The 18,696-nt window shown below is 37.9% G+C and overlaps 1 protein-coding gene across 2 annotated transcripts in view; it reads right to left on the minus strand.

Annotated features, from left to right (window-relative positions):
• dmrt1 (doublesex and mab-3 related transcription factor 1) overlaps nucleotides 1–18,696 on the minus strand; it is a 41,324-nt gene that overhangs the window by 18,685 nt on the left and 3,943 nt on the right. The window contains exons 3-4 of one of the 2 annotated variants that reach the window (XM_015607990.3): nucleotides 15,127–15,281; nucleotides 4,734–4,902 (exon numbers count right to left, since the gene is read on the minus strand). In XM_015607990.3, the coding sequence (XP_015463476.2) occupies nucleotides 4,734–4,902; nucleotides 15,127–15,281 (324 nt within the window). Of the gene's footprint in view, nucleotides 1–4,733; nucleotides 4,906–15,126; nucleotides 15,282–18,696 lie in introns of both variants that reach the window. The other variant, XM_022664878.2, reaches the window with a different exon arrangement.

The following is an 18,696-nucleotide window of genomic DNA, read 5'->3' on the forward strand; positions in this document are numbered from 1 at the left end:
AAGAGAACTCCATAAAACACTGGATACAAGGAAGTCTCAGGAAGCCTATACCCCTTTTAAATATATTAATACTGTAGCTTCAATGATAATATTAATGCACACAGAATTGAATGTATTGGAGAAAGAAGAGATTGTGGCTGATTTTAATATTTAAATGCCTCTAGTGGCTTACTTGTGCAATAGAGCTTTTGAGAAATATCTTTTTTAAATACTTAAAAATATTTTAAGCTCACTTACAGTGTTTATGGAACTATTTAAATTATTTACTTTTGAAAAGGAAGCCGTGTTGGCAGTTTTTCTGCTAATGAGGTCTGATTCTTTTATATATTGTGTAATTTTGTGGGACAAAGTAAACCCAATATACTAATCATAGCCTTAATTTAAAGCCTTAGTATTTTATATTATATGTACTCTCAACAGTACAGTAAGTCACAAACCTATATTAAAGCCCTGTCATGCAAAAATAAAAAATAATAAAATAAAATAAAAATACAGTGATATGCCGTGAAACCATCAGAATCTTGAAAAATACCAATATATATTTTTCTCAGTGTCAAAGCAAACACAGACTTTTAACTCCACCTCCGACGAATGAACCACCCACAACTTCCTGAGGCACTCAAATAACAAAATTAGCTTGAATGTAAAATTTATTGTGCTTTCAATACAACACAATTCAAAAGAATCAGGTTGAAAATGTGTACGGTATAAACTTCCTTAAAATTTAGCATTCATCCTCCAAAACTGTGAATATTTGAGTATTTGGAGAGCTTGAAAAGTAAACTTCGGTAAACTTAGCTCGCCCTACACGAGACAACTAACTTTGAACACTTTCAGTAATGTACAGTGACAACAACAGAGAAAAAAGCCAAGCGTGAAAGAAAATGGTAAAACCTGAGGCTGTCTCGTATAACACTAAAATTCCGACATAACTCACGCCGGGCACATCATCTCGGCGGATGGCGGCCGGGCGGCTCCTGCGAGCGTTTCGTGGGTGGTGGTGGGGGTGGAGGTAAGGCGGCCCCGGCCGGGTGATGGAGTGCAGTGTCACCCACGGCTCAGGCGATTTACGGCGGAGCGCTGCTGACGAGCTCGCGGCAGTAAAGCGCGCACAGGGGCGTATTTCACAGCGAGCTGCCTTTTATGAAGAACACTTGGACGCCCCGGCAGGGCCGCCGCTTGTGACGGATGGAGAAAGACGCATGACAAGCTTCATCATTGTTTGTAAATCTTAACTGTTCCCGCTCACTAACCCCAGAGGCAATTTTCCAGAGGCGGCGGTGGAAGGGGCCCGCTCAGAAAGGACAGCGTGGCACTACTGAAGGTTATTTGGGCTCGTATTTGGCCAACTGATTACCCACCAGCACAAGGGGGAAATAAATACACAGCACACAACGCAGAAGCACAGGAGGCACAGCAGCTATATGGGCCACTCAGTGGCCTTCTCACACAAAGACATATGTCTGTGAATGCATTACATCATTCTCTACATCTAAAAGATCAAGGATCAGACTTTACCTTCAATATCCAAATGTAGTTTCTAGATTAATCAGCACTAAATCAAGCTATTTAAAGTTTAAACATTTACTAGGAAGTCAAAACTTATCACATACAAAACATGCATATGTAGTAAATAGGGATGTGCAAGTTATTACAGTGTATGTACTGTACATTCACTTTTTTAGTGATTGTTTTTTTAATAAAGTATTAAAAATAAACTTTAAAAATGTTGTTTGTAAAGTAGTTTGTTTCTCTGTCCGGATCAGTTGATATGTTTGTTAACTTGGTGCATTTCTCCCTCTGGTTGGTTTTGGTTTTACACAGGCTTAAAGCTAAATGCACCAAAATGTGCACCAATAAACCACGCAAGTACACTGTCTCCTCTAATTGGTCAGAGCTGTCTGTCACGGGAGCAAGAAAGTAAATATAGTGAGAAGATTCTGTGTTCCAGCATGTATATTTGTGCAGTGTGAAGCTGCTTTAACACAAAACGCTAAAACGCTGTGCTTTTAAACACTGTTTTTAATGGGACTTCCAGCGCAGCTGTAGTAAACCGAGTCACTCACGGCTGTAAGCAGTGAACGCATTGTTTGTTCATAGCTGTGGTAATTAGCGTTTTTGGCTAATATATCAGATTTAACTGCATCTTATCAACAGATTAGCTCAAATTAAAGTATATTTAATAGCTGAGACCGGATCACGTTCAAAGCAAAACTTGGATCATAACAACCGAACCAAAACCTGCCAATAACAAGTATTTTTTAACTGGACTAAATAGTGCTGATGGGAAAACGCCCTTATTGGTCTTGGTAAGCTTTTCTTTGTATTTCTTAACATCTATGCCAAAATAAAGAATAAAGATAAATAGAAGTATGTGGGCAGTGACATTTACATCAGTTGAAATGGATGTACGTAACAGGGGTCTGAACTTACTTACTTACTTATAATCCACTGGGCAAAAATCCACTTTAAAGCATCAAATAACCTGACCTCTATGTTTTTGAACTGTGGAAGGAAACCTAAGTCCCTGGAGGAAACCAACCCAGACATGAGGAAAACATGAAAACTTTACCCAGACAGGGACTTGAACCCAGGACCCCAGCACTGGGAGGCAAATGTGCTAACCACTAAGCATAAAATGTGCATGACATTTTTTATGCCCAAAAATAAAATATCTTCTTGTTGGAATATTTAAGTGCTTGAGTAGAAATGATGTATTACATTAAAAACAATCCCTGCTATCAATTAAAAAAGGTCTCCCTGCCTAATGGTGCAGACAGACAGGTACACAGTGGTCCCAGTGGGAAAAAGGGTCCAGGATAAAATGCGTAATCAGGCTTGGCTGTACTGGCTGTACTGATGACGATGACAGAAAGTGTGAGATGTTGATGTGCCACAGTGGAACGGGAGGTGACTCAATACAGATAACAGAGCTTTCTTTCTCCAGTCTTACAAGCCTGACCATACTTGCAAGGTCATGGCCACTGGTTTCTTCTTGTGCACAAGAAGATTAAATCTGAGCTTAGCAGACCTGAACTGGCTCAACAGCAGACCAAATGCAAAAGATGGCATGTGTCTCATGGGTGTTACAATTTAATATTAGGGGAAGCTTAGAAGGGGTTTATGTGTATACAGCTCTCGAAAAAAAATAGACTACTTAAAAACGATGAGATTCTTTGATTTTACCAAATATAAAACCTCTGGAATATAATCAAGAGGAAGGATGGATGATCACAAGCTGAACTGCTTGAAGTTTTGCACCAGTAGAGTCATAAATTTATCCAAAAGCAGTGTGTAAGACTGGTGGAGGAGAACATGTCAAACCAGGGTTATTCCACCAAATACTCATTTCCGAACTGAAAAAACTTCTTATCTTTGCATTATTTGAGGTCTGAAAGCTCTGCCTCTAAATGAGAATATTTTATTTAGAATTTGGAAGAAATGTTGTCCGTAGTTTATAGAATAAAACAACATTTTTCACTTTACTCAAACATATACCTATAAATAGCAAAATCAGAAACTGAAGTGGTCTCTTATTTTTTTCCAGAGCTGTATGTTAAAAAAGCTAATTGGCAGTAAACGGTATTAAATGATGTACTGACCGCAAGACACAGGAAGCAAAAAGCAGGCTGATATCTCTCTAGTAAATGGGTAGTTAGTATCAGTGTTTAGGGACCACCCGGATGGGAGTGTTTTTGTGTTGTAATGGAGCATGGGACCCCCTGGAGTGAGAGTGGAGGTGACAAGCACCCTCATGTTCGGGCCACTGAAAAGCAGTGTGTACAATTCATTAAAAGCCAGAGCAGGTGAAGGGCTTTGGGATATGGGGGAATGGTGGGTCTGTTGAAACAACCGGAGCATGCCAGGATCACTTAGGATATGTCTATCTGCAGGTTTTTATTTTAGGATGTTCAGAGCCTACTAATACTACTATTAGCCATTTTAATAATTTCAATGTTCTAAAACAACTACAACCCCAAATAAATGTAAACAAATGCACAGAACATTTATTTATTATAGACAATTATTTAATTATGAACATGATAAATCTAGGATGTTTCTGTTTTGTGTGGGCTTCTTATTTATTTATTACTATACACCTATTCCTGCATTTCATGCCTGCTACACATTGCAAAAAACGAGTGCAAATTCGAGCAGTGATGGGAGTAAAGATAAAAAAAATTGTGTGGTATTATCGGCATAGCTAAATTGGGAAGAAATGTGAGACAAAAAAAGTAACAAATTAAAGAAAACCTTTTTTTTTTTTTTTTCCATAATGTCCCCACCTTTTCACATTTTAAGGTGCAATTTTACAAAACATTAGCAGGGCATGCTCATTGATTTAAATTAAAATTACGATTTTTCAAACTTTAAAACAATAGAACTCTATTTGAGCATTTGAATGCGTGGTTCCTGCCTCTTTAAATCTGAAGGTCTAGGACAAATGGCTGTAATAAAAGTTTTACTTTTGAATTTATGCATTTGTGAGAATTTTATGGCGCCCTTGACTTGCAGAGAGAACCTCCCTCGGATGTACTTGTGCACACTGTTGATAAACTCTGGATAAAACTTTATGGGCCTGTGAGTAGTGTGTGCATGCTTGTGTGTGTGTGTGGGTTTGTTTGTGTGTGTGTGGCTGTTTTTTTTTTGTGTGTGTGTGGGTGTGTGTGTATGTGAGAGTGAGTGAGTGAATGAGAGAGAAAAGGACTGTGGGAGGGGGGGGGGGGGCTCACCTCCAGTTTTGAGCTCAGGACAGGCGTTGTTCTCCTCCAGGGTAAAAATTGGGGGTACACAGGCAGCTGTGCCCAGGCCCTGGCTGAGGTAAGAAGCTGCAGAGTAGTAATGCATGCGGTACTGCTGGGACACGTTGTGGCTGGACAGACGGCTATCTCCATTGGGCATCTGCTGCAAAAAGTGAAATAATTCACAGGAACATGATAAGAATATGAGAATAAGAATAAACACTTCTATTTAAAAACACTACTTAAAAAATACATTTCCGGTTGAAGAAAACATAAATCATGGAAAAAAAGCACAAGTAAAGCTTTGTTCTTGCTTAACAAATAGCTCAAATAGCTCATATAACAAATCTGATTTCTGCAACAGGCCGAGTTCTTGAGCCAGAGACGGTCATGTCTGATCATGACATGTTTAAAAAAAAAAAAAAGATGAGATAAAGCCTATAGCCCTTACAAGTCTTGCTTGACTTCTTGGGCAAGATTTTTTTTCTTTCAAAATAAACTGCAACACACATCTCTGGTAAGTTTTCTTCCATCTTGTGAGAACTTGCTTGTTATAAAACAAGCTGTCTACTCAGCAGCACAAGGACTTAAGGGGATTTTCAATTTCACTTTTATGGAATTTGATTTCTGTCAGCCAGTAATATGTCACCATTTATTGTCCACCCCATCAATTTCAGACAGCTTTATAAACTGTTATTTAAGCTACGCTGGCCTCTTGTATTGCCTATGACAAATACAACAGAAATTGAACTGTATATTTCTGAGCATGCTCCAGTGACACTTGTATAAAACAAAAAAAATAAATAAATAAATAAATAAATAAAAATGAAAGAAAACTACAGGTGTACAATGGTCTAGATTTATTCATTTAATTCTTTTGCACAGATTAAATCATGCTCTAAAATTCTGAAAGTCTTTCACTGATTAGTATTTATATGTACATTAAGTACACAGCTCTAAATATAAATATAAAACCAGTGTAGGTTCTGTATACATTAATACAATACATTTAGGTCCAACTTCCCCTCCAACATACAGAAAGTTAGTGTGGTGTAGCAGCGTGGGTGCAGAGCTACTGTCAGTGTGAAAGCTCTAGTGTAGGCTCATTAATAAAGCCTGGCTTTGCTCCCTTACCTCCCTCGAGGGCTCTTATCTGGCACCATCGGCTGTCTGGGCTCTATACGCAACCCTCATATTTTCATTTTCCACCTGCAGTGCAGCGCAGCCCCACTTGCTCGCAGTGGGAGAGTGTGCGAGATGGACACAGTCAGATAAAGACTAACCTCAGAGCATCTACTCTACTCTCACACTTTTGCTCCAGTGGAGGACTAACGTGTGCCAACCTGGTCCAACCAGAGCCATTACTGTACATTGCGGAAAAGAATTGCACAGGGACACAGTTAAAAATGTAAGGATTAATTTTAAACTAAATTAAAATAATTTGGAACAGTACTGTAAGGAAAATGAAAAAAAAAAAAACAGTATGGGCCCTATTTTATCAATCTGTAGGCGAGCCAGTGTTAGTGTGTCTTAGGTAGGCCTGGACAATATTTCGATATCGGTATTTATCGCGATAAGAAATGTTTCAATAACGGTGATATCATTTTTGTGATATATCGATATGTATTATTTAAAGACAGGCGTTTTTTAGCGGCGTCAGTTCACTGCAGCCCTGAACATAGCCGGGCTACGTCAGTGCGTGATGACGCAATCATACAGGCACGTAGCCAGATAGGCTAGGCTAGGCTAGGCTAGGCTGGGTCGCATCCTCTCCGCTCCGCACCTAAAATCTCCCGCGATGAAGCGAAACCGAGCGGATCTCGACTGCGCTCCGCTCCGGTCCGCACCTGAAACCCACCCGCGATGAAGCAAAACCGACCCTAAACGAGCGGATCTCAGCTCCACACCTAAAACCCGCCCGCGATGAAACGAAACCGACCCTAACCTAGCGGATCTCAGCTCCGCTCCGCACCTAAAACCTCCCGCGATGAAGCGAAACCGACCCTAACCGAGCGGATCTCAGCTCCGCTCCGCACCTAAAACCTCCCGCGATGAAGCGAAACCGACCCTAACCGAGCGGATCTCGGCTCCGGTCCGCACCTGAAACCCACCCGCGATGAAGCAAAACCGACCCTAACCGAGCGGATCTCAGCTCCGCACCTAAAACCCGCCCGCGATGAAACGAAACCGACCCTAACCTAGCGGATCTCAGCTCCGCTCCGCACCTAAAACCTCCCGCGATGAAGCGAAACCGACCCTAACCGAACGGATCTCGGCTCCGCTCCGCACCTAAAACCCGCCCGCGATGAAACGAAACCGACCCTAACCTAGTGGATCTCAGCTCCGCTCCGCACCTAAAACCTCCCGCGATGAAGCGAAACCGACCCTAACCGAGCGGATCTCAGCTCCGCTCCGCACCTAAAACCCGCCCGCGATGAAGCGAAACCGACCCTAACCGAGCGGATCTCAGCTCCGCTCCGCACCTAAAACCTCCCGCGATGAAGCGAAACCGACCCTAACCGAGCGGATCTCGGCTGCGCTCCGCTCACAATATCTTCCTTATTCTGGCTAAAACACTTTTGTAGTTTATGTTGTATCTAAGTTATTTATAGTTTATATAGGTTTGTTTATTTGACAGGGATATCATGTTCCCTGAAGGCTTTTTGTATTCCCTATTCTGGTTGAAGCACTTTTATTTTGATCTGTTAAATATGTTTACAAAAGAATAAGAAGCTCTGCCTCTGTTGTAATGTAAAGTTATTTATATTGGTAATTTGTATATAGATTATAGGTTTATGTTTGACAGGGATGTCATGTTTTTATTTTGCTACATGCAAATAAAAGTGAGCATTGATTTATTCTGATCATTTTTTATTTATAAAGTATTATACAGTTTTTTTGTGAGAGGAGGCTTTAAAGACTTAAATTTAAAATTTCAGACATTAGTGTACAGATTTCCATTGCAGGGATTCTTAGCAGTTTTTCTGAGGACTTCAAAGTATTTTTATCGATATCGAAATTATATCGTATCGACCGAAATTAAGGAATATATCGTGATATAAATTTTGGCCATATCGTCCAGCACTAGTCTTAGGTATCGGGAATACACAAAATATACACCTTATGTGACTTAAAACGCGAAAAGGCATGTACTAATTCTCTTTATTAATTATGGGTGTGTTTTTGTGTAGCGTTAATTTAACCAATCAATGTGTCACTTGCCATTTCCTTTAAGTGCCAGGTACAAGAACATGTTATTTTATTATGTTTTCTGTTACTTGTTGATGTAAAAACTAGGCTTGTGCACTGCTGCGTGTCCTTATGTATGTAGGGTTTAAATCAGCCAGCGGCACACCTGTGTTTTCCGTTGCTAAGATAGCAATACTCCAGAAATGTACCTGAACACATCTTACAGGGATATCCATGTTTTTTTAATAAGACAACGCAATGCACACATTACAAAGCATGTCTAAAGAAGAAAGTGTGCTGGACTGGTCTCCATACAGTCCTGACCTGTCCCCCAAGCTAACAATGTGACAATGACGATCCCATAACCTTGTACAATTCAAGATCAGATGTGTTTGCAACAAGAATGCAACAAAATAACATTTTAACTTCCTTGGTGCCAAAACATTTAATTGTTGCGAGAAGGAATAGGAACATTACAAAGTAGTGCTGGGGATGGTGAACCAACAACTTGTATATATATATATATATATATATATATTTTTTTTTTTTTTTTTTTTAAAGAGCTTTAGTTACTGCTCTTGAAGTTTTTTTCCTGTAGTTCTGTAGTTTTCTGAGTGCTGAATAAATGATTCTGTGCTCAGGATCGAATCTGGGCACGTCTGGGAGAATAATTCTGAGTGAATAATTGCTGTTTGCTGTTGTTTTATTTTACCCGGATAAAAACACTCATACAGTGAGTAACAGCAGCAGAAACTTCTGATGAAGTTCTGTTTTCATGTTTCTTCAGGTGGGACAGCGCAACACGCTGCCGCTAAGCTTGCGTCACTCCAGTGCTTGTTATGCTAACTAGCTAGTGTTAGCTAGCATTCTTTGACAGCACTATTCTATGCAGTGCTCTGCAGTGCCTCTCGCAGTATGGCAGTGTGTAAAAAAATTCATACAGGTCTAAATTCTACTCCGCTATATCCGGTATGAACCGTGATACTACCTAGTGCTATTACAAAATGGTAAATGCTTTATATAAAAGCCAAAGTAAATATAAGAAACAGTTTCTTTTTGTATTCTTTGTGCATGTTGAAACTGTCAAAAATTTAAAAAAGAAACCAAAAACCTATTAGTATTTTGCACGAATCATACAGTCACAACTTTTCTGATGTGGAGTTGTAGGAAATTTCAAGATTTACACTTGTAAGCTACATGAGTCTTAATTGATCAAGAACATCTGAGGCTCTTTTGATCTTTTTGTTATCAAAACTAAAGTAAATGACACAAAATTAATAGTTATTAATAAATCCATTTAAGTCTCCATTTTTAAATTTCACTTCACAGTGTGTCTGGTTTGGCTTTGTTTGCAAAAACAAAAATAATTTGCAATCACTCATCTTGCAGATAGCCCTATTATGTATAATGAGATCTGAATTCAAGTGCCTCCTTTAGTCTATGGAAGCGTGCTGAAACACTATAGCAATATCATTAACCTTTGCTATTCAAAGTCCACAAAGGAGTGTGACGAAGGCAGTGACCCTGATGCAAGATATCGCCGCCGTGGCCCCCTACCGCACAAACACGCTGAAATATGGCCCTATCAATGGCCCATGTGTACATAACTCTCAGAGGTAAGTCCCTGGAGAAATATAGATTTAATTTATTTCACACTTCAGTAGCTCACATTTGATACAATTGAGATACTTTGTATCATAAATCAGAAAGGATATACTGAGGCATTTTCATATTAAAACCATATTGTGTCATGGTGCTAAGGCTGGGCCATTTGTCTGAGAGTTCCTGGCTGATTAATAAGGAATAATAAAAGTGTTCCTTTAAGTTGATGGGATATCAAAGCTGAAGGGGCCATGACTTTGAGGATGCCCTCAATTTCATGCCGTCCGATTCAATGTGTTCAAATAGAGATCTTCAACTGTAAGCAATACAGTGAGAGGCATGCCTTAACTGGCAGAGTGTGGGCAGTCAAACCTTTATCTTTCAGATTTCAGACATTGTGTAATGGAGCATTTAAATTACAGGGCTGAAATATAAATATAAAACTATGTTTTATATTGCACAAGCATACGTGCATCTTTCACCTGAATAAGTTAGAGCAACCTTTTAGGAACAATGTGACAGATCTGTAAAATGTCAGAATTTGTATCTGTATACTACAGCTGCTTTAAACATGGTTAAAATAATGCAATAAAAAAGACAAATGATAAAAAAAAGTAAAATAGCAATATCACAACATTTTACACTGGATCAGCATCAGGTCTGATCCTAGTATATCAGGATCTGATCCATTATTCATAACATTTTTAACAGATAATCTTTACAAACAGTAGTGAGCCACAAATACTTATGGTTTCTAAGGCTGGTAACTTTAATAAACTTATTCTGTGCAAGAAAGGTTACTCTTCGCCTTCATTCCTGGGCCAGTCCTGATTAGAGCCAGTTTCATCATAACGTTTTTGATAGTCTTTGCGACTGCTCTAAAGGATACTTTTAGTTCTTTAAAGGTTTCGGATTGACTGACCTTTATTTCTTACAGTCATTTTCTTCTTTACTTAATAATTGCCACAATAAGAATTAGAACATTACTCAAATAGGGATATTTACTGTATACCAACTCTACCTCTACACAACTTTACAACTGCTGCTCTCAAACACATTAAGAGGCAGGAAATTCAAGTAATTAACTCTTAATAAGTTCAGCACAGCTGTTAACTGAAAGCCATTCCAGGTGAATCTACCTCATAAAGCTGACTGAGAAAATCCAGCCAAGATGCACAAAGCTGCTGACATTTTTTTTACTAAATAATTCCATATCTTTTTCTTCATATTTTGGACTTTAGTATTAATCTGCAATACAGAAAAAAACAATTAAAACACTTAATTTAAAGTGTGTTATAACTTTTCACTGGTACTGTAAATATAAATAGGTTATTTTCTCTTTTGTGAATTACATTGTTCTGGGAAAACATAACAAAAAGAGAGCTGTGTATTGGCAAAGAACTTTAATATTTAATAATAAATATTTAATATAATCACCAAATCGAGATACTGCAAGGAAGGCAATATATATTGTGATTGTTCAAATAAGATTGTAGAAAAAAAAACTTTTTATGTAATCAGAACAGTGTGATCTAATAGCAGAGTGCAACTATGCTGTCTATTGGTTTAAACACAACACGAAATGAACCACTGTCTGACCCCAATCTGCTGGCATAAGATGCCTACTGCTATGGCTACATGCAAAGGAAATTCACACATGGAGTTGCCAGCCACATCTTTTTTGCATTAAAGTGACAGAGCCCTTACAGAGACAGAGGCATTAAATCACAGGTGAGATTAATTTTTGCAAAGTACTTCATGAACATGTTTTGTTCTGTAGCCCACAGACATATAAAGATATAGATATAATACAGCTCCCAAAAAAATTAAGAGACCACTTCAGTTTCTAAATCAGTTTCTCTAATTTTGCTATTTATAGGTATATGTTTGAGTAAAATGAATATTGTTGCTTTATTCTAAACTATGGACAACATTTCTCCCAAATTCCAAAAATATATTGTCATTTAGAGCATTTTTTTGCAGAAAATGAGAAAAGATAAAGAAAACAAGAGTTCGTTGTCATAAAGTTTTAAGAATTTACAAAATTAGTATTTGGTGGAATAACCCTGGTTTTAATCACAACTTTCATGCATCTTGGCATGTTCTCCTACACACTGCTTTTGGATAACTTTATGCCGTCACTCCTGCTTAAAAATTCAAGAGTTCAGTTTGGTTTGATGGCTTGTAATCATCCATCTTCATCTTGATTATATTCCAGAGGTTTTCAGTTTGGTTAAATCAAATAAACTCTTCATTTATAAGTGGTCTCTTATTTTTTCCAGAGCTGTATGTCCTCATTAAGCAAAAACACAAAATCAGATGTCCAGTGAAACCACACACTCAATTCAGCCAGCCTTTATAGGTAGTTATACTATAAGTGTTAAAAACTGCAGTTCTCTAATGTAGGCTAATACACTAAACCTCTACTAAAATCAATGTCAAATATAGTGATGGAAGGAGACAAATTTGGTGCTGTGATAATTGCACGGATAAGGGTTAGAGAACTCCCAGTGGCAGCATTAGTTGCAGTTCCGGCTGGGGGGAGCAGGGAAATGTAAACAGCATGTTAGAGCGGCAGGACTGCATGAAGGCTGTACACCTTCCACGCTGTGCTTGCCCACTGGCTCGGAACGGGGGGAAGCTCACCGTGGCCTGCCAACTTAAACAGCCAGCCGGGTTCTCTGACAGCCACCCCTATCAACACCGGCTCCAGCCCAGCTAATCACCTCATTACTGCGTAGTCCTGCACTACAAGCTATGCAGCGTGGGCGATTTGGGAGATGGGTGTACTATGGTGGTTTTCTTCATGGGTGTTGGGTTAATATGGAATAATGCTTCCTGTTTGAAAAAAGAAGCAGCCCTCTGCAGTAATGCGTCTTGGGAGATCTATTGTTTAACCCTCCTGTAATGCTCACACTTGTTACCATCCTTTATCGCATGGGTCATTTAGACCCCAGCAATTTATACCTCCACAAAGTGATTGTAATATTGCCCAAGTTTATATGTCAAGTATTTTAGGTTCTTTTGTCAATCAAAGAAAGTGAATTTCGCATTACTATAGGCATCATGCAGCTTGGCTAGGGTAAGAATACAAAATAGCATGTCATTCTGACTTCAATATTATCATAAATTTGTGTGAAATATATTGATATTTCTTAGGGAACAATTGACTATGTATGAACTGCTTACTGCTAGATATGATTGTTTAGCTGTGTTGTCATTAGCTACTAGAATTTTAGCCTATAAATGTCTATTAGCCTATTATTCTATTCTTCTATTTTAGTCTATAAAATAGAAGAATAGAGTAAAGTAACTGTAAAACCACTGTTATCCATGCTGGAGATGGTGATGGTGTGTAAATGGGTTTTGTAAAGAAAAAAAAATGTTTTCTACTAAAACACCCTGCAATAGAATATGCAGTAGGGGTGTGCCATATCGTATCGTATGCAACAATATCGCCAACATTTACGAATATCATGAACAATATTATACCCTGAAATATCGTGCCATATCACCCACCCCTTATTATCACATCAGGGTACTACTTTTTTGCTGTTTTTAGCAAAAAAAAAAATTCATAACGTTCTTATTTCTCATTTTATATTTGGTAGATATATTCTGGATCATTGACTTCTGTTACAAATCTTTATTATAAATTATTTTATTTTTTAATATCTCAGTTAGGGGTGTGCCATATCATATCATATGAAATAATACAATTTAATTTTCATTTTGTTGCAGTAGTGTATTCAGTGTTTTGTCATATCACCAAGAGTAGTAAATTTTGTAATATTATTTTAGGGCCATATCGCCCACCTCTCGTATGCAGTCATTTGTAGATGGGTTTCCATTCAAAGGTGCAATTATGACAATTTCTTAGAAACAAATGCAAAATAAATCATGCTTCCAACTACAATTACACAAAGAAACTTTAGATGATGTAGACTGTGGTATCTCTATGCCACACCAATGACATCCACCTCACAGTTCTGGCTGAGCTTCCAGTCACTGGCAACTCATGCCAACTGGTAAGAGAATAGTCATTGCTTTGACAGTTGGGTAAGTATAGGGTATTGGGAAAATATTTGGTGTAAGTTTAACAGCAGTTGTGTCTAAGCTTAAGTCAAGCAATAAGTAAGAGATTAATAAAAAACAATACAGAGAATGGAAGGGCTTAGGTCTTGATACATCATTGTTTATTTAAAAAACCCTGTTTCATTAATGTTTTTGCATTTTGGCTTTAGTATTTGGAAGTTTCTCAGAATTTTATACTTTTTAAATTTTGTTTCTTTTTGCAAAAACGTGGTGGAACATTAGGCTTTTGGACTGGACTAGTCACAAAGTCCTAACTTGGCATGATTGTGGCTAATAAATTTGGCCACATTTTTTTTTTTTTACAAATTTGTTTTCCTAGATTTCATTTTTTTCCCTTTAGATTTAAATTTTTTGGTTCCATTTTGGTCTAGTCATGTCATGTTGACTGTTATCAGAAATCTTTGGCTCTGAACTGCCCTCTACTGGATGTATTGCTTAACATATATGCTAACGTCAGGGATACTTAGAAGTATGTAGGCTTATCACACTTATTTGAAATGGACATATTAATTTTCATACATAAAGAGTATAAATGAGAGTTTCAAATGGTAAACTCTAGAATTAGCAGGTCTGAGGTTTAGCAATGACACCATAAGCATTTAAACCTATTCTTCAGCTTATCAAGTCCATCCTGGTCAGGGTTACAGTGGTAACCCTGAACAGGCCACCAGTCCACAACAGGGTACAATACACTTTAAAAATGTTACATTGCACAACAGTGTACAACAGTGTACAACAGTGTACAATAGCAACTGGTGGGACCCAAAAGTGGGTCGCAGACACGTTCTGTGGGAGGGTTGGGGAGAGCTTGTAAAAAATATATACATTAAAAAAAAAGAAAAATGAAAAATAATTCATGCTAATTAATGCTATCTGATTTTGTACTCACCTTTTTTATATTGGGGTAAAAAAGAGACATTTTTTACTAATGTACTCTGAATGCAGAGATATGCAGAGAAGTGAAATATCTCATTTTGGTGGCCTTATTCTTTCTGTGCAGTTTTGATATTTATTTTTATTGAAGTAATTTTTATACATGTAGTTGTCATGTTCCTCCTGAGTTTCAAGAAATTCAAGAAAGAATTTCTTCAATTCAAGAAATAAATTGCTCTTCAATTCACTTTGCATGCATATGTATGTTTAAATGGGTTTAAAAAAATATTAATAATAATTTGTTTGGTTTGTATTCTATAAAAGTGGGTTGCGGCTTAATGACCTTGAGATAATGTGGGTCCATGGCTGAGACCAGTTAAAAAAACCCTGGTGTACACAACTATTTGTCAACACCCGGCATAGCGGATTCTCCTATAATGTGTTTTTGAGTGCTTGTTGAAAACCAGTGCACTCAGAAAAATAAACACACAGAGAGTACACTGACAACTGGATGCGAGGCTTAAAAACTCACAAACCCAGCTCCCTTTAAACCTACTATCATTTTAAAAACTGCTAACACATGATGCACATGAGTTATATTAGCAGAGTGTGTTTAAGTAGTCACCTGGTATTGCTGATAATTGTAGAGGTTGCTGTAGTAGGCTGGGTAGCGGGAGGGCTGGTAAAAGTTGTAGTAGGAAGTGTCCACCACCAGGTCAGTGGAGGCATCAGAGTGTCCCCTGCTGGAAGAGATGGGACCCGGGGACAGTGTAGCGTGACCTGAAACAGCACATAGTACTACTTACTGTTGAAGATCCATTTGCACACATTTGTAATAAATTCTTCAATGACTGATGGACTTCAGTAAATGCTTCAGTTTTCATATGTCAGTAAATTGTTTTAAGAAAAGCATCAACAGCTTCAAAAGGATATAGTGATTTCAGGAATGCTTTTGTGATTTGTAATTTAAGGTTAAAATACAATGCACAGCCTGATCTGTAATCAACTGTTTAGGGTGCCATCTGCTGGTAAAACCGAGCATATTGTGGCGTGGAAGAGGAAGGAGGACTCGTGAGACTCATTGCAAGTACTCAACAGCTCTTTATTTAACAGACTTGCCACTCACTTATAGTCTTTAACAAGGCTAGGAGAGCGAAACCCAACCGCCAACACAGCACAAACAGCCCTGAGGCCACCAACTCAGCTATCCAGCACAGAGATGGTAGGTCCCCTTAAACCCACCCAAAACATACCCCCATAATGCCCCGCTGGCCCCGGATTACCATGACCCGCCCCCACAGGCACACTAAAAGCTGGCACACACACACACACACACAGACGCCACAATATACTGAAAACCAGGCTGGCTCACAGAGGTCCTACTAAAATGTATTATTTTTCAAAAAGCAAAACAAATTTAACAGATACACATTTTCATCAATACCATAGGTTAGTGCTTTCCAAACAGCACAGCGTGTATGTCATTTCTTGGTAAGTTTGGTGATTTATGCTGTTTTGCTGTTTATGTTTTGATTGTTGGCTGAATAAAGCCTAGTCCACAATGCCTATAATAAAGAAAAGTATAGGGAAATAATTAAATTAGACTCAAAAATAGCCAGGAAGGCAGGAAATGAGAGCAGAGGATTTTTTATAAAGATATCTAGAATTAAATAATGACTGTTTTAGGTACCACAACACACAGAATCTAATAATAAACAGGGCAAGAGTATTTGAGAAGCAAGTGTAATGGACTATGATATTGCTAAAAAAGCTCAATTAATGGATTACAAGGGTTCCCACTCATTTAAGGAAAATACATTGTAAGACCTTTCCTTAGCACATTTTCAGCACTTTCATATATAGTAACATACATACAATAAGCACTAATGATTATTAAAACATCTTAGTATCCATTGGTTGATTCCAATTTCTGTACCATTTGTGTAAAATTCTTTATTTTGTAGTAATGTTTCTCAGCTTGTCCAAAAATGCATGTGCAAAGTGTGTCTTTTAGCAGGGGCTATACTATTATTTAAGGGTCAATTACACTAAGAACAAGAAATACCAATTCTCCGCAATGCTGCCTTATTTTTTTATTTTAGATTATTTTAAATTAACCAAACACAATTTTGTTGTAAATGTTGCTGTAAATATTGTGTGACGGTGATGTTTTGTCTTCCATGTGCTTGGTCCATTTCTGATTAAAATCTGGATACAAATTATAAGATAAGATTTCAGTCCCATGCATTCACAAATAACCCTGACCATCTCTGGTAATCAGATGTAAATTTGATTGCTGGGACTGTGTGGAAAGAAATATGTAAATTTGCTCACTGATCATAATTTATTACTGATGTTTCAGTTGAACTGGGACAAATTTTGATTGTTGAATGTATTTTGGAAACACATTTGAGATGCATTTACACTGCTTTAAAAAAGTAGATCAAATGCTTCTTAAACCACCTCCTTATGTGATTTGAGAGCAGATTTTTATGTAGCTAGGTTTCATCCAGATCATGTAAACAGAGGATCTTTGTTTGGGTTGAGAGAAAATGAAAATATTCAAGTTTGTGTTTTTATAGCACAGATGTATAAAGCTGTGTTGAGTGTGGACACAGCAATGCACATTAATTAAAGATTAACCAGAAAGTTATCTAAGTGCATTTAAGCCGAAAAAGTGAATTACTGTTTAATCTCTTATTTCAGGACTTGTTTTCTTGTTTTATCACTGCAATGTGAGAGACCTCCAAAGATGCTTTTGCCCAAAGTGCCTCTTAACATTCTCACAATCTACAGCAATCTACCACAACTGCTAACCACTGCCACAGGCTAACAAAGATGCTTTGTTTGAGCATTATTCATCATCGATGTCTGATTTCAGCATGCTTTGAGACTATTTGTCTTTTCACCATCTCCATTATCATATGTGCAAGCAGATTGGAATGTGCAACTTTCACTCTGAGTGCTTCTCAGAGGTTGACTAGTGAGTGGCGTCTAAAGGCGCAGGCCATAGGCCAGTTAGACAGCCTTGACCGGGCTGATATTCTACTCCTAGCTCAGTCCTATCAGAGAAGCAGGAACAGCTTGTTTCTTTCCCACCCTTCCTGAGCCACCATCTCTGGCCAAAGAGCCATCAAAAAGATGGTCGGTCCATCTTGGCACGACACAATCACCAATGCCACAGATAGGCATGTTTCTGACGAAATCCTACGTAACCCCCACCTACCCCTACTAAAAATAGTGGCCATCTTACTGGCTATATTGTGTTCTCGTGTTCTGGGAACGAAGAGCGAACAGATGGGTACAGGCTGTCCACGGTCATGGTCCTACTTGTTCCTCTCCTCCCATCCATTCCTAAGAGTTACTGAAAGTTTAAAGGGTCAAAACAGGCCGGTTATCTTTTGTTTCTGCCTATGGTCAGATGACAGTCATGACCAGGCATGGCCATTGCTGTCTGATGATGTCCAGTGGCGTACAAAGATTTGCAAAATGCAGTGCCTGAAAACACTATGTTTACAGTCCAACTGAACAGAAAATAATGAGCTGTAATTTTATATAATTTATCTACACTGCAGGAATAACGTTTGCCAAATTATATGCAGTCACTTCACCAACGCTTCTCACTAGGAGTGAGAATCACAGGGATACAGTGGTTCTGTGATACTTGACTTAGACAGTTCTCTACGATGCTTCACGGCATCTGTGTTACTGAAGAGGATAAAATACTCAAAATTATGTATGTATTGGTGTCAGTTTCACAGAATTTACCAACCAATATTCCAATTTACCATAGGTTTACCCTGTTCATATAATTAGCGCCACAACATGGAGTAATGAAGCAGTTACTTTAGTAAGTCAAATTAGAAAATATTAGGGAATTAGAGCTTCAATATCAATATTTGACACTACATGTAATGTATCATAAAAAATACAATATATCATGATATTTTGTTCCACTCCTAACACTCACACTAAAGCCTACATTAAAATACATAATTATGCGTCAGACAAAATACACCAAAATTATTTTTGCAATAATGTAATAACAACCAAAAATGTTACAGAATATAATTGCATAATTTTTGCACTTAATTACACAATTTAATAAAACCTAACAATGTAATAATCTGCCTCATAATGTAATACATAGTCTAGACTATAATGCAGTGAAATACAATGTTTAATTTACTATTAC

This window comes from Astyanax mexicanus, chromosome 22 (genome assembly GCF_023375975.1).
Source record: "Astyanax mexicanus isolate ESR-SI-001 chromosome 22, AstMex3_surface, whole genome shotgun sequence".
Taxonomy (NCBI): domain Eukaryota; kingdom Metazoa; phylum Chordata; class Actinopteri; order Characiformes; family Acestrorhamphidae; genus Astyanax; species Astyanax mexicanus.